The sequence below is a fragment of the Macaca fascicularis genome, chromosome 6, assembly GCF_037993035.2.
Source record: "Macaca fascicularis isolate 582-1 chromosome 6, T2T-MFA8v1.1".
NCBI lineage: Eukaryota > Metazoa > Chordata > Mammalia > Primates > Cercopithecidae > Macaca > Macaca fascicularis.
The window spans coordinates 145,514,271-145,531,011 of record NC_088380.1 but is presented as its reverse complement, the minus strand read 5'-3'; the positions used below and the strand labels follow the sequence as shown (position 1 = coordinate 145,531,011).

Sequence of the window (16,741 nt, the reverse complement as noted above, 5' to 3'; positions counted from 1 at the left end):
CAGAAAAATCTTCAAAGCAACTAGAAAAAATACTACTACTATAGGGGAACAATGATTGAGCGATAGTGAATTTTTTATCTGAAACCATAGAGGCCAGAAGTATGTGGAACATTTTTCAATTGCTGGGGGAAAAAATGAACTGTCCACACAGAATTTTATAACTGTGAATATCTTTCAGGAGTGAAAGGGAGGTCAAGACACTTTTAGAGAGAGGAAAATTAAGAAAATTTCTCACCAGCAGACCTACTCTGAAAGAATGACTAAAGGATATTCTCCAAATAGAATGAAAAAAGAATAATAGAAAGAAACTTGAAATGTTAGGAATAAAGAAAGAACAATGTAATGAATAAAAAATAGGGAAAATGCAGCCTATCTTTTTCTTCTTGAGTTTTTATTATTTATTTTCTAATTTTTAACTTTTAAGTTCGGGGGTACATGTTCAGGTTTGTTATATAGATAAACTTGTGTCATGGGGTTTTGTTGTATAGATTATTTCATCACCCAGGTATTAAGCCCAAGTACCCAATAGTTATTTTTCCTGATCCCCTCGCTCTTCCCATCCTCCACCCAATAGGCCCCAGTGTGTGTTGTTCCCCTCTATGTATCCATGCATTGTCATCATTTAACTCCCACTTATAAGTGAGAACATGGTGGTATTTGGTATCTGCATTAGTTTGTTAAGAATAATGGCCTCCAGCTCCATCCATGTTTCTCGAAAGGACAGATGTCATTCTTTTTTTTATGACTGCGTAGTATTCTATGGTGTATATGAACCACATTTTCTTTATCCAGTCTATCTTTGATAGGCATTTAGGTTGATTCCATGTCTTTGCTATTTTGACAAATCTGACAAAAACAAGCAATGGGGAAAGGATTCCCTGTTCAATAAACGTTGCTAGGATAACTGATTAGCCATGCACAGAATATTGAAACTGGACCACTTCCTTACACCATATACGAAAATGAACTCAAGATAGATTAAAGACTTAAACCTAAAACTATAAAAACCCTGGAAGACAACTTAGGCAATACCATTCAGGACATAGGCATGGGCAAAGGTTTCGTGATGAAGATGCCAAAACCAATTGCAACAAAAGCAAAAATTAACAAGTGGGATCTAATTAAACTAAAGAGCTTCTGCACAGCAACAGAAACTATCAATAAACAACCTACAGAATGGGAGAAGATTTTTGCAAACTATGCATCCAACAAAGGTCTGATATCCAGCATCTGTAAGAAGCGTAAACAGATTTACAAGAAAAAAACAACCCCATTAAAAACTGGGCAAACTGCCGAAGTTCGACCCCAGCGAGATCAAAGTTGTATACCTGGCTGGGCGTGGTGGCTCACGCCTGTAATCCCAGCACTTTGGGAGGCTGAGGCGGGTAGATCACGAGCTCAGGAGATTGAGACCATTCTGGCTAACATGGTGAAACCCCGTCTCTACTGAAAATACAAAAAAAAATTAGGCAGGCATGGTGGTGGGCACCTGTAGTCCCAGCTACTCTGGAGGCTGAGGCAGGAGAATGGCGGGAACCCGGGAGGCAGAGCTTGCAGTGAGCCGAGATCACGCCACTGCACTCCAGCCTGGGTGACTGGACAAGACTCTGTCTCAAAAAAAAAAAAAGTTGTATACCTGAGGTGCACGGAGGGTGAAGTGAGTGCCATGTCTGTGCTGGCACTGATATCATTGCTGGTATCTGGCACTGGCCCCCAAGATTGGCCCCCTGGGTCTGTCTCCAAAAAAGGTTGGTGACGATATTGCCAAGGCAGCCAGTGACTGGAGGGGTCTGAGGATTACAGTGAAACTGACCATTCAGAACAGACAGGCCCAGATTGAGGTAGTACCTTCTGCCTCTGCCCTGATCATCAAAGCCCTCAAGGAACTGCCAAGAGACAGAAACAGAAAAACGTTAAACACAGTGGAAATATCACTTTTGATGCGATTGTCAAGATTACTTGACAGATGTGGCACCAATCTTTAGCCAGAGAATTCTCTAGAACCATTAAAGAGATCCTGGGGACTGCTCAGTTTGTGGGCTGCAGTGTTGATGGCCATCACCCTCATGATGTCATAGATGACATCAACAGTGGTGCAGTGGAATGCCCAGCTATTTAAGCACAGAGGAAAATATTTCAATAAAGGATAATTTGACAACTAAAAGAAAAGTGGGCAAAGGACATAAACACTTTTCAAAAGAAGACATACATGTAGACAACAGTCATATGAAAAAAAAGCTCAACATCACTGATCATTAGAGAAATGCAAATCAAAACCACAATGAGATACCATCTCACACCAACTATAATGGCTGTTGTTAAAAAGTCAAAAAATAATTCCACCATTGTGGAAAACAGTGTGGCAATTCCTCAGAGACCTAAAGACAGAAATACCTTTCGACCCAGCAATCCCATTGCTGGGTATATACCCAAAGGAATAGAAATTGTTCTGTTATAAAGACACACGCGTGCATATGTTTTTGAGTCTTTAAAATTGTTTGATAGTTGAAGCAAAAATTATGACATGATCTGTTTCTGAATGTATAGTGAGGAATTTTGAAGACAATTAGGAGGAGCAAAGGATTAAACATAATTGGAGGTAAGGTTTCTACATTTCATCAGTGATAAAACATTGATACCAGTAGATTATGATGTTACTTATGTATATTATAATACTTAGAACAATCATTATTAAAACTATATAAAGTTATTCTCAAAAGCATAGGTAATCCAAAATGGAATTCTATAATATAAAATGTACCTTGGTTTGTCACAGGAAGGTGAGAAACGGGAAACAGAAAAGCAAAAACTGGAGGAAACAAAAAAAATTAATAAAATGGTGGATTTAAGCTCTAACATATAAAAATATTACATTAAAACATAAATGTATAATAGTAAAATGTTTTATAATTGGTCTAAATATACCAATTAAATAGATTTTCATAATGAATTTTTAAATGAATTTTAAAAATATGCTTTCTACAAGAAATTCAAATATAATGGTAAAGACAGTAGGTTGAAAGTAAAAGAATAGAAAGTATATCATACAGATATTAATTAAAAAGCAGGAGTTACTGTATTAATATCAAAGTTGACTTTAGATTAAAGGAAATTATTAGGAACAAGAGCAATTTATATAATGGTAAAAGGACCAATCCACTAAAATATACAGTAATTCTAAATGTGTATGTGCCACTTTTATTTGTATATAAAAATACCTGAAGCAAAAACTAACAGAACTAAAAGAAAGAAACAGACAAATCCACTATTACAGTTGGGGACTTCAACATCCCTTTCTCAGAATTGCTAGAACTACTAGACAACAGATCAGTAAAGACATTAAAGAGCTGAATAACACCTTCAACCAGAAAAATTTAATTGACATTTACGGAACATTCCATTCTACAACAGCAGAATATACATTCTTTTCAAGTGTCCATGAAACACTTCTCAGAATAGAGTATATCCTGAGTAATCAAACAAATCTCAACAATTTTAAAAGAACTGAAATTAGGCAGAGTATGTTCTCTCATTATAATGGAATCAAACTAAAAACCAGTCGTAGATAGGAAGAAAATCTCCAGTCAAGTCAAAGAGGAAATCTCAGGGGAGGTTAAAAAAAAAGATACATTGAACTGATTAAAAATGAAAATGCAATTTATCAAAATTTGCAGGATCCAACTAAAACTGTAAGGGAAATTTGCTTATATTAGAGAAGAAGTAAGGTCTCATACCTATAATGAAGGTCCTACTTCAAGAAACTAGGAAAAGATGATTAAAACAAGCTCAGAGCAAGCAGAAGAAAGGAAATAAAGAGCAGAAATCAATGAAATTGAAAACATAAAAACATTAGAGAAAAATCAGTGAAACCAGAAGGTGATAAACTTCTATCAAGACTGACAAACATGGCTGGGCACGGTGGCTCACACCTATAATCCCAGCACTTTGAGAGGCTGAGGCGGGCAGATCACCTGAGGTCAGGAGTTCGAGACCAGCCTGGCCAACATGGTGAAACCCCTTCTCTACTAAAAGTACAAAAAAGAGCCAGGCATGGTGGCGCACACTTGTAGTCCCAGCTACTTGGGAGACTGAGGCAGGAGAATCACTTGAGCCCAGGAAGTGGAGGCTGCAGTGAGCCGAGATTGCACCACTGCACTCCAGCCTGAGCCACAGAGCGAGACTTCATCTGAAAAGCAAAAAACAAAACAAAAACAAAAACAAGAAACCCACAAGACTGACAAACACATAAAGCACTAAGATAAAAATTACCCATATCAAGAATGAAACCAGGAATATCATTACAGATCCTGTAGACATTAAAAGGAAAATACAGTAAGAGAATACTGTGAACAACTCTGCATATAAATTTGATAACTTGCATGAAATAGTCCAGCTCTTTTATAAGCGCATATTGTCCAAATTTACCCAATATGAAATAATATGAGTAGTCCTATAACCATTAAAAAAAAAAAAGCAACTGAATTTGTAGTGAAAAACCTTCTATAAAGGAAGTCCCCAGGTTCAGATAGTTTTACTGGAGGTATTAACCAAACATTTAAAAATAATTAGCATCAATTCTACACCATTTCTTCCAGAAAATGTAAGAGGGAGGAATACTTCCCAACTTACTTTATGAGGCCAGTATCACACTAATACCTGAACCAGACAGAGTACAAAATAAACTACTTGGCGACAATCCTCATGAACATAGAAGCAAAAATCCTCACCAAAATTTAGCCAATCAAATCCAGCAACATGTAAAAAGAATTATGCATTATAACCACATGGGGTTTATTACCAGAATGCAAGATTGGTTCAATGTGCAAAAAATAATCAGTATAACCCACCATATCAGTAGGCTAAAGAAGAAAATCACATCATCATATGTCACTTAATACACGAAGAGCATTTGACTATATTCAGTACCCATTCACGATAACTCAGAAACCTAGGAATAGAAACCTTACTTGATAATGAGCATTTACAAAAAGTCTGCATGGAATATTGTACTTAACAGTGAAAGACTAAATGCTTTGCCATTGAGGTCAGAAACAAGGCAAGGGTGTTTACTCTTAACACTCATTCAACGCAGTCATAGCCAATGCAATAAGGCAAGGAAAGGAAAAAATAAAACTGTCTCATTTTCCAGATGACATGATTGTCTATGTATAACTCCCAAAGAACCTCCAAAGAAAAGCCTTCTAGAATTAATAAGTGAGTTCAGCAATGTCACCAGATACACAGACAACAAGGCCGGGTGCAGTGGCTCACGCCTGTAATCCCAGCACTTTGGGAGGCCGAGGCGGGTGGATCACTAGGTCAGGAGATCGAGACCATCCTGGCTAACATGGTGAAACCCCGTCTCTACTAAAAATACAAAAAATTTGCCGGGCGTGGTGGCGGGCACCTGTAGTCCCAGCTACTTGGGAGGCTGAGGCAGGAGAATGGCGTGAACCCGGGAGGCGGAGGTTGCAGTGAGCTGAGATCACGCCACTGCACTCCAGCCTGGGCGACAGAGCGAGACTCCACCTCAAAAAAAAAAAAAAAAAAAAAGATATACAGACAACACAAATCAATTGTATTTCTGCATACTAACAAAGAATATTTGGCAATTGAAATTAAAAGCATATGTACCATTTTACAGTTGCTCCCCTAAAAATGAAATATTTAGGAATAAATCTAACAAGACAGATATAAGATCTATATGCTCAAAAGTATAAAAGTTGGGTGAAAGATGACGATGGAGTTAAATCAAAGAAGACTTAATTAAATGGAGTGACATACTGTGTCTATGGATTGAAACACTCAACATAGTAAAAATGTTAACTCTCTCTAAATTTATAAGTTTAGTGCAATTCCTATCAAAATTTCAGCAAGATTTTTTTGTAGATAAGCTTATTCTAAAGTTTGTATGGAAAGTTGAAGGAACTAGAATAGCTGAAATTTTAAAAAGAAGAATAAGTGGAAGAAAACACACTGCCTGATTTTAAGGCTTACTCTATAGCTATAGTAATCAAGGCAATGTGGTATTGGTGGAGAGGAAGAATCATAGATCAATGGAACAGAGTAGAGAACCCAGAAACAGACCCACACTAATACACCTGATTGATTTTTGACAGGTACAAAAGTAATTCAATGGAAGATAAATAGTCTTTTCAACAAATAGTGGGCATCCATAAGCAAAAAATGAGCTGTCACCTAAACCTCGTACCTTTAAAAAATTAATTCAAAATAGATCATAGATTTAAATGTAAAATGTGAAACCAAGAAGAAAAAAACCTTTTAGAATGAAACATAGAAAATCTTTGGAAACTAGGACCAAGTAAAGAGTTCTTATGACATGGCACCAAATGCAAGATTTATAAAAGAAAAAATCGATAAATTGGACTTCATCAAAATTAAAATGTTTTGTTTTGTGAAATACCCTGTTAAGATGATCGGAAGATAAACTACTGGAAGGAAATATTTGCGTATCATATACCAGCAGTCCTCATTTTATGTTGTATGGAATTGTAAAAATGTGCACACTGAAACTATGCAAAACAATCTTGATATAATCAAGGGAAAAATTATGATTGTTCCATGATCCTTAAACTGTTTTGCCAGATATTAAAACAACTACATTGCTATTAGTTTTAAGTATATGTAGAAATGGAAAAGCAATACTAATATTTATTTAGTACACTGTAATTTAAAACTTTTAGAATTATGCCGGGCGCAATGGCTCACACCTGCAATCCTAGCACTTTGGGAGGATCACTTGATTCTAGGAATTTGAGACTAGCCTGGGCAACATAGCCCAGAAATGGTCTATGTTTTCTACAAATAAAGAAAGTATTTTTCTACAAAAAAAAAAATTCTTTTTTCTTTCTTTCTTTCTTTCTTTTTTTTTTTTAGACAGGGTCTCTGTCACCCGGGTTGGAGTGCAATGGCAGGATTACAGCTCAAGTGATCCTCCCACCTCAGCCTCCCGGCTGGCTGGGACTACAGGTGTGTGCCACCATGCCACACCAAAAAAATATATATATTTTTTTCTTTTTTGAGACAGAGTCTTGCTCTGTCACCCACACAGGAGTACAGTGGTGTGATCTTGGCTCACTGCAGCCTCCGCCTCCCAGGTTCAAGTGATTCTTCTGCCCCAGCCTCCCAAGTTACAGGTGTGTGCCACCATGCCTGGCTCATTTTTGTATTTTTATTAGAGAAGGGGTTTCATCTTCTTTCTAGTTTCACCTTCTCTAGTTGGCTAGACTGTTGAACTCCTAGCCTCAAGTGATTCGCCTGCCTCGACCCCCCAAAGTGCTGAGATTACAGGCATGAGCCATTGCGCCTGGCCAAAAAATTCAAATAATTTTTGTGTTTTTTGTAGGTATGGGTTTTCGCCATGTTGCCCAGGCTGGTCTCGAACTCCTGTCTCAAGCGATCCACCCACCTCAGCCTCCCAGAGTGCTGACATTACAGATGTGGCCCACCACACCCAGCCAATTTTTTAGTTTTCTGTGCGACTTGTGCCCGTAGTCCACTCAGGCTGAGGTGGGAGGATCACTTGAGTCCAGGAGGGTGAGACTGCAGTGAGCTGTGATTGTACCATCGCACTTCAACCTGAGCAATAGAGCGAGACCCTGACTCCAAAAAAAAAAATATGACATAGAACAAGCATCTTTTCTCTCTTGGCTAATTATCATACTTCTTTCTAAGTATGGATGAGCCTCCAACATTTCACCCTTTGTACTTTCAATGTTGTGAAATTTCTCAGAGAGTTCTTGTAATGTGAAGTTTTTTGCCAGTCTCATTTCATCCTTTTTATCACTTTCCTAATTTGTGTCTGTAAGTTTGCCTTTGCTAAGTTCCTCTGTCTGCACATCTAGAGCTTATCAAACAGTGGCAGTGTTAACATTCCCACCGTCAACCATCTCTTCTATAACTCCATGTACATTCAATTCAAATTTCATTGCCAAAGTTACCACCTTTCATTTATTTGCTGCACTTTCATCTTTGCTGGCCAGTTCTCTTTTTTAAAAAATAGAATTTAAACAATATAAGTACAGATGGAGTCTCGTGTATTGCCCAGGCTGGTCTGGAACGCCTGAGCTCAAGTTGTCCACCTGCCTTGGCCTCCCAATGTTCTGGAATTACAGGCATGAGCCACGGTATATATAACATTTTTTAAATGCCAGAATTATAAAGATGGAGAACAAATTAGTGACAACCAGGGCACAGGGACATAAGAGAATAGAATGGGAGGATAAAGTATAGCTATAAAGGAGTAGCACATAGTAGATTATGTGATTGTGGTGGGACAGTTCTGTAGCATGATTGTTCTGGTAGTTATACAAGTCTACATCTCAGGTAAAATTACATAGAATGACACACACACACACATACATGTAAATGAGTACATGTAAAAACTGGTGAAATCTGAACAAGGTGTTTAGTTAACAGTATGGTACCTGTGTCCTTTTCTTACTTTTGACATTGTAATATCCTTATGTAAAATGTTAACATTGAGGGAAGCTGGATGAAGGGTACATGACAGTCTCTATACTATTTTTGTTATTTCCTGGGAATTTATAATTATTTCAAAGTAAAAGGTTTTTTTTGTTTTGTTTTGTTTTTTTGAGATGGAGTCTTGCTCTGTCGCTCAGGCTGGAGTGCAGTGGCGCAATCTCGGCTCACTGCAGCTTCCACCTCCTGGGTTCAAGCGATTCTCCTGCCTCAGCCTCCTGAGTCACTGGGATTACAGGTGCCCACCACCATGCCCAGCTAAGTTTTGTATTTTTAGTAGAGATGGGGTTTTACGATATTGGTCAGGCTGGTCTGGAACTCCTGACGTCATGGTCTATCTGCCTCAGCCTACCAAAATGCTGGGATTATAGGCATGAGCCACTGTGCCTGGCCAAAAAGTTTTTTTTTAAGGCCTTCTTGAGAGTCAGGCACACATAGTTTTTGTGAGACAGATGTCACTAGTTTCTTATTGTGCTCACTTGCCTGTCATCTCACAGCTCTGGAAAGTGACTCAGCCTTCCCAGACCTCTTTGCTTGGCTTTGGCAGCCATCCAGAGACCTCTAGCTGGGTGCAGGGAGAGCATCTCATGTTGTTTTAGCCCAGAGAATCAGGATGTGGCGCCCCATGGATGTGATTGCTCCGCTAGGAGCTTGGTCTTTTTTAAGAGAGGCTGATTCATTTCTTTGGTTGGTGTTTCTATGGAGTGCTTATAACTGGGGAGAAAAACCCATAGGTAATAGATGAGCAATTTGGAGCTGACAGCTGTTCATCATCCGGCTTTTTATAAATATCTGTGCCTTTTAATTTTTCTTGGAAGACAGATACATAAACCACCGTGACTTTTCAGACTCTCTTTATAGGCACTATCCTCTCAAATTGGGAAGAAAACAGTATAAAATGTTTAATTAAAGTCTTTTATTCACCTCTAATGTAACTTCGTTTTAAAATGTTTATATGTGAGTGGGGTGGGGAGGGATTGAGAGAAAATTGTTCGAGATTTGAGTATAGTACATATAGTAATTTAGCCATATCAAACAGTTGAACAAATTGTACACCTGTGGTTAGATTGACAGTAATGACAGTGATTTAATTTTCATCAGCAAATTGCTCCTGCTCTGACAGCTCTTACCCATAGTTTTCTATGTCCACGTTTCCCTAAAATGTTGTCGGGTTGGGTAGGGCAAGGCCAAGATAGTCTATGCTTGTGAAAAGTGGAGAAGCAGGGTGTGGGTTATTCTACCTTAGGTCTCAGCTGTTTCATGTGCGGTTTGGGGTTGAAGATGAACTTGCATTACTTCCCCTTAACTCAGTGGTTGTGACAAGAAGCCTTTCTATTCTTCCTGAACATTGGAAATCAGACTTGAATAAGTGAACCTTGGAACATCTTGAGTGTGTTTTTAGAGCAGAGGCCTGTATAGGTAGACTTTGAGGGCTCTCTTCTCTGGGCATCTTAGAAAGTGTTAGTATTTTTGATAGTGTAGATTAAAGAACACTGTGAGTCTTGGAACAGCAGTTTTTTGGGGATGGGTATCCATGGTAGACCACAGATATCTTGGGGAGATGTCTCTAACCATTTTAATCATCTCTTTGCTGCTCTGCTTAGGCAAGGCAGGCTGAGGTAAAGCGGCTCTTCCGCCCCATTGAGGAACTGAAGAAAGACTTTGACGAGCTGAATATTGTCATTGAGACTGACATGCAGATCATGGTACGGCTGATCAACAAGTTCAATAGTTCCAGCTCCAGTTTGGAAGAGAAGATTGCTGCGCTCTTTGATCTTGAATATTATGTCCATCAGGTACTGTATTTCTTCATCCATAAGTCAGACTTTTAACAGCTCCAAAAATAAATCCCCCCTCCCTAAGCCCTAAGAAAATAGCATCAGCATCTTTAGTTCTCTCCCAGAGCACAGACTATTTTTAATCTAGGCTTATTGTCTTTCGTAGTAAGATACAGTGTTAGAGGCTAGAGCCAACCTCTTTTTCTTTTTTTGTCTGAGTCGGAGTCTCACTCGGTCGCCCAGCCTGGAGTTCAGTGGCACAATCTCGGCTCACTGCAACCTCCACCTCCTGGGTTCAAGCTATTCTCCTGCCTCAGCCTTCCAAGCAACTGGGATTACAGGTGTGCACCACCATGCCCAGCTAATTTTTTGTATTTTTGATAGAGACAGGGTTTCACTATGTTGACCAGGCTGGTCTTGAACTCCTAACCTCAAGTGATCCACCCACCTTGTCCTCCCAAAGTGTTGGGATTATAGGCATGAGCCACCATGCCTGGCCAGCCAACCTCTTTTTCATGTGGAGTGTTACCTTCTTTAGTACCTCTGAGGGTACTGCAGAGATAAAATAGACATAGTCCTTGTTATGTAGCATATAGCCTGGAAGAGGAAGTAACTGAATAATGAACAATTGAACAAATTAATTAAATAATATAATTTAAGATTGTAATGAGGGCTCCAGAGGGTGATGTCTTAGAGCCTAGTCATGGACAATAAAGAAGGCTTCTCAGAGGATGTGACATTTAGGCCGAGTGTTATAGGATGATTGGGGTTGGCCGGGTGAAGAGGGGGTACTAGAGCAGGAGATGGCAAACTACTGCCCATAGGTCAAATCTGGCCCAACACCTCCTTTCCTAAATAAACTTTTATTGGGGTACAGCGACCCCTATTTGTTCATGCATTGTTTATTGCTATTTTTATGCTACAATGGCAGAATTGAGTAGTTGTGACAGAGACCATATGGCTCACAAAGTCAAAAATATTTACTACCAGGCCCTTTAGAAAAAGTTTGCCAACCCTTAGATTAGAGCATTCCAGCTAGAGGAAACAACATGTGCAGAGATTCTAGGGCAGGGAAGAGCTTGGTGAGATTGAGGGCCTGGAAAAGATTGGAGTGACTGGAGCACATGGCCTGGAGGGGAACACAGATGAAGTGGGAAGGTTTGGGGGTTGGAGAGGTGAGGTTGGAGATACCATGCTCTTTATGACTTTAGCCTTGATCCTAAGAACCATTGAAGAGTTTGAAGCAGGGAAGCAACTGATCAGACTTATAATAACTAATATTTGTTGAGTGTTATTACATATCAGGCACTGTTTCAGGTGCTCTGTACACATTAATTCATTGACTTCCGTGGCTTCCCTATGAGTATGTACCACTATTAATCCCATTTTGTAACCGAGGAAAATGAGGCACAGAGAGATTATGTAATTGCTCAAGATCATCCAGCCTAGTGAGTGGTAGGGCTGAAATTTGCAGTAAGCTCTGTCTGACCCTAAACTCTGTGCTCTAAAACTTTTGGCCACTCTGTTTCTCAAAGGCAACTGGTACCTTTTGAATTAAGCTCAAAAGGCGGAGCTAATGAGGAGCCAATAAAAGCCACTGATTTATTCAATAAATAAATAAAGTGTCTGCTAACTCCCAGGCACTGTTCTAGGCACTTGAGATACGTCTGTGATCAAAATTAGGGCTTAACCTTCTAGCAGAAGCAGATAGACAAACATAAGAAAGAAGTAATTATAAGTAATATGTTTGTAGGTGATAAATATTGTAGAAATACAAAAACTACGGTGAGATTGGAACTGGCAGCATTGAGAAGGGGCATCTCTGGCTGGAGGAACAGCAAGTGCAGGAGCCCGGTGGTGGGAACATGCCTAGCGTGTTTGAATCAGCTGGAGCTGAGAGTGGGCAGAGGAGAAGTAGATGGAGCTCAGAGAGATAATGGGAGGAAGAATATAGAGGGCCTGTAGGCCATGGAAAAAAGTGAACTTGGATATTATTGAAGGATATTGAGCAGAAGAATGACGTGATGTGACTGACTTTTAAAAGGATTCCTCCAGCTGCTGTGTTGAGAATTAGACTGCAGGTGGGGGGCTTGGTAGAAGCAGAGACCATATAGGCGGCTATTGCAGTAATCCAGACTAGGGACAACAGTGGCCCAGGAGGCTGTGTAATCATAATCAAAGGCTTGTTTGAGATCCTTGTCAGGACATAGATCCTCAATGTCCTCCCATGCACGACAGTGCCCTTGTTCTCTATAAACTGGGCTAAAACACATGCTTTCTTCCTTTAGGATTTTGCTAGCGTCTGTGGTGAAAGAGGATGAGTATGCACTGTGTCCGTAGGAATTATGGGGCAGCTTCTTCATCTTCTTTCTCTGCTCATAACTCTTTCTCAGGCCTCAAATAGCAGGACTCTGATCCTCTTAGAGAAAAAAAAATGAACCTCGGTTCTCATTCCCCTTGCCAGTCTTACTCTCCAGGGTAAAAACCAAAAACTCCAACAGCTTTTCCATTAGAGATATTTAAAGGATTAAGGATACAAGGGGTTATTTGCCAACTCAGTCCTCCTTTGATGTTGACAGCTTCTATTTTTTCTCATCTTAACATATTGGGATGAATCTTTAGGTATCAGGTCACCATGGGCTCTTGCACATGAAACACCAAAATGACCAGAGAGCTTATCATACCTGGAAGGGTGTGAGTCCACAGGAGGCTTGGGCTAGCATTACCCCAACAAAGTTTTTTGTTTTCCCTTGTAGGCCCTTTGTCACTTGGCAGTGTCTTCCCTAAGGTGACATCCCCATTCTGCTTTCACAGGCCACCTCACCAGACCCATCTTAAGGTCATCCCAAAATCAGTCCCTGGCAGAAGCCAAATTTGTCTTTTGGCAGAGAAATGTTCTGGATCATTGGTATTTTGATTGGAAGGGCTGGTGCATCAAGCTGCCATGCAGCGGTGTTAAGCTGTGGTTTCACTGGGGGATTAAGTAGGACACAACTTGGTCCAAGTCCTGGTTGTGATGGGGGCTTGGGGTGATGTAGTACTAGCTTTAAGGAAGATGGCACTTTCCTAGCCAGGAACTTCCCCAGTCCCTTCTCATTCTAGACTCACTGAATGGTGGTTTGAGGAGCTGCAGGCTCCAAGGACCCAAACCAGGTCTGCCAGGCTTCCTCACAGCCATATTTGAATTATTAAACGGGATATGTGAAAAGCAAAACCTTGTGTGTGGAAAACAGATGGTGAGTTATTTATGAGGAGCAGCCTCCATCCACCCCATCTACCTGGGGCAGTATATTTGCCTTCTCCCACGTGTCTCCTCAGCTATGTGCCACCATTTCTCCCCTTCAGCTGTTTCCTGTTCTCTCATTGTCTTGTCAGTGCCCTGCTTCTTTCCTTTCCTCCAGGGTGTTGACATAGTTCCCTCCTGCACTCCCTCCTCCTCTTCATCTCTGCCTGTCCCACCCCACCCCGAAGGCAGCCTGAGAACAGTTTTGGCCCCAGACCCAGATGGGAAGCTGTGGACCTGGGCTGTGGTCATGGTTTCTCCTATATGTCACCAGGGAGGGTCCAGCTTTTGATGTGCCCTGGGCAGAATGAATCGTTTCTTCCTCACTGTTAGTGAAATAAATCATGAGAAAACATCCCCAAAAGGCTGAAGTGCTTATATAAATGTCGGCATTTCTATCATGCTGAATTATCATTGTAGTAATAATAGATAAAGTGACTCTAGAACAGAAGGTCCGTGACTCTGGGCTGTGTTGCTTTGGAGCTGACCGAGTGGCAGCTGCTCCGCTAGGAACTCATACCAGCTTTGATAAGTGGCCATTCCAGGCATGGTATGACAGGATTCTGAGCCATAGTTTTGTATCCAGAAAACCCAGAGGAAGGACAACCAAATAATAGGCAGTGAATTCTTATATTGTAAAATCAGAGCATGTGGGGAAGGAAGGAAGGTGCTTATGTCAGTAAAACACCCAGCCCCGAGTCTCCCTAGTTAGCTGGGCTGTGGCTCAACCAGTTATTCCTGTTCATAAGAACAGTTTGGGGCAGAAAAATGGCCATGGCCTGGGGCCACATGGCAGGGCAGACTTCATGCTTACTTCACAACCTGGTTTAGCCAGTACTTCATGTCTGTGGTACCAGAGGCCCATTCATTTTGTTGGCACAGATACCCCAGATTGCCTTTTTATTCACACTGGAGCTTTATTTCAGGAACATTCTTTTCTGATCAAATTCATACTCATCAATGCAACAGTTATTCATTGAGCACCTAACCATATGCTCAGCACCGTCCTAGTCCCTGGAGCTACAAGCGTGGACAGACAGACAAAACCCCTGCTCTCATGGAGATGCCATCCAAATGTGTATGAATGATCTTTCAAGTGGCAAACAACAGGCTAGGCCACCACAAAACACTAGCAGAGTCAAATACCAATCCTCACACTTGATTTCCCTGTCAGAGTCCTCTCCTAGTTCAGAGAGGCAAGGACGCGGTTGGGAAGGGGCCTTGTGGAATCTGGAGGAGAAAAATGGGTAGCAGCCACTGTTGTTGGGCTTCAGCTTCCTGAGTTTTCCTCATGATTGATAGAGTGGGATTAGCATGTGGGCAAGATGCAGCCTTTGTGGCAACAAAGATATATTCAAGGGAGACTGTAGCGGGTACATGTAGAAACAGGATCCAAGGGAGACTGTAGCGGGTACATGTAGAAACAGGATCCAGTGACCTTTCTGAGGAAAGCGAGTTGTCTTGTTCTAGGTACTAATAAACCGTGGGTAATGAGATCCCCTGTAGAGGAAAAGAGAGAATCTGGACTTGGGGATTTGGTGCTTAAATGATAGCCTAGACCAGTGCTGCTGAATAGAACTTTATGTAATGATAGAAATGTTCTGCACTGTCTGATACATAGCCACTAGCCAGTAGCACAGGCTTAGACGAAAGCCTTTGGGAGAGTGATTTTCTTGCATATTTTATCATGAATGTCTTCAGATGCAGTCAACCTGAGATGCAAGAGAAAGGTACTTTTGTTATTCCCCTCCCCAGCACTCTTACAGCAAACCCCCTCCCAACAACAGGGCTCCTTTTCTAGTCCCTAGCTTCTAATTTAAAATCAGCTTAAAAAATCTGCCTCCACTGTCCCCATTGGGATTGGACATCAACAGGAAGCATGGCACCGTTTAGTGGTGCTGATGACGCCAGATTCTTTGTGTTAATAGCTTGTACATTAGGAGTAAGCTTTATGACTCATTACGATATTAGAATTTTCCAGGACATGTTTGGCATAAGCAATAGCTAGGTGTCATTTCCGCTGATTCCCACGCAGGTGCTCATCAATCATGTTAGATGAATTAGGAGTTCTCAAATTTAACAGTATTAAAAAATTGGTTTTTACAAACCTTTTCTTAGTTAGTCAAAAAGGCCATTTTTGCTTTTTCCATGGCTTTTTAATTTGTTTTTGAATAGTCACCAAAAGAAAGGCTCTAAGAAGAGCTTTCCTTTCCCTGATGGCTGTGCTGTACTAAGCAGTTGCTCTGTTGCAGATGGACAATGCGCAGGACCTGCTTTCCTTTGGTGGTCTTCAAGTGGTGATCAATGGGCTGAACAGCACAGAGCCCCTCGTGAAGGAATATGCTGCGTTTGTGCTGGGGGCTGCCTTTTCCAGGTGAGCAGTGTAATGGACATCCCATTGGCCAGAATTGCTTGGCCTGATCTGCTTGGAAGAAGGGTACACTTGAATGTGCCTGTTTCTACTGACATTTCAGTGTAATCTCAATGAAACTAGAGTAAAATTTGATTCTGCCTTTATTCCAAGTAGATAGGAATTTTTACCCATGTTGTCACCATCTGTTACTCTCTCTTCCCCCATCTTATGTATATGGACATTTAATAACACATCTTAGGTCACATTCTCCGTTTTATTCAAAGCTCATAAAAAGTTAGACCAACTATAAATAGTAGAGAGGGAGGGGGATAAACAAGAGTAGATAGAGTAGATCTTTTGGCAGTAAAGCTACATCTAGTAATGATAAATGATGAGCCTGAACAAGGGGGTGCTTTCAGGGAGGAATGTGTCTTGCCCTAGTTGTCTGGAACCAATGTACATGTGGTCAGGTTATCGCACTCTCTAGGTTGGGAATTGTTGAGAATTTTGGTTAGTCTGGCTTGTGATGGAAGACTGATAGGGCAAGAGGAGTGGGGAGGTAGCATCTCAAAAGAGTAGATGCCAAAAGAGATGTAGGTACCACATCATTCTACACCGCCTGCAAAGGTCAAGATGTCTGCATGCTGCAATTGGCTGTTGGAGCTATTGTTCCTCCCAGTTTTGAAAATCTGCTGTTAGGACCATTTGTGCCTTGAAAACAGGAACAAATATTCCGATTCTTGCTGCAAGGGCATGGGTGGAGGCTATTAGATGCTTAGATGCAGGTCACGATGTTACAGGAGAAAAGCTATTCTGAACATATTT

General features: G+C 40.8%; 1 protein-coding gene across 11 annotated transcripts in view; it reads left to right on the top strand.

Annotated features, from left to right (window-relative positions):
• SIL1 (SIL1 nucleotide exchange factor) overlaps window positions 1–16,741 on the top strand; it is a 242,322-nt gene that overhangs the window by 158,364 nt on the left and 67,217 nt on the right. For 10 of the 11 annotated variants that reach the window (XM_073994363.1, XM_045394936.2, XM_005557917.4 and 7 more), the window contains 2 exons: window positions 10,107–10,298; window positions 15,816–15,937. In XM_073994363.1, coding sequence (XP_073850464.1) covers window positions 10,107–10,298; window positions 15,816–15,937 — 314 coding nt within the window. The remainder of the gene's footprint in view (window positions 1–10,106; window positions 10,299–15,815; window positions 15,938–16,741) is intronic. The other variant, XR_012414144.1, reaches the window with a different exon arrangement.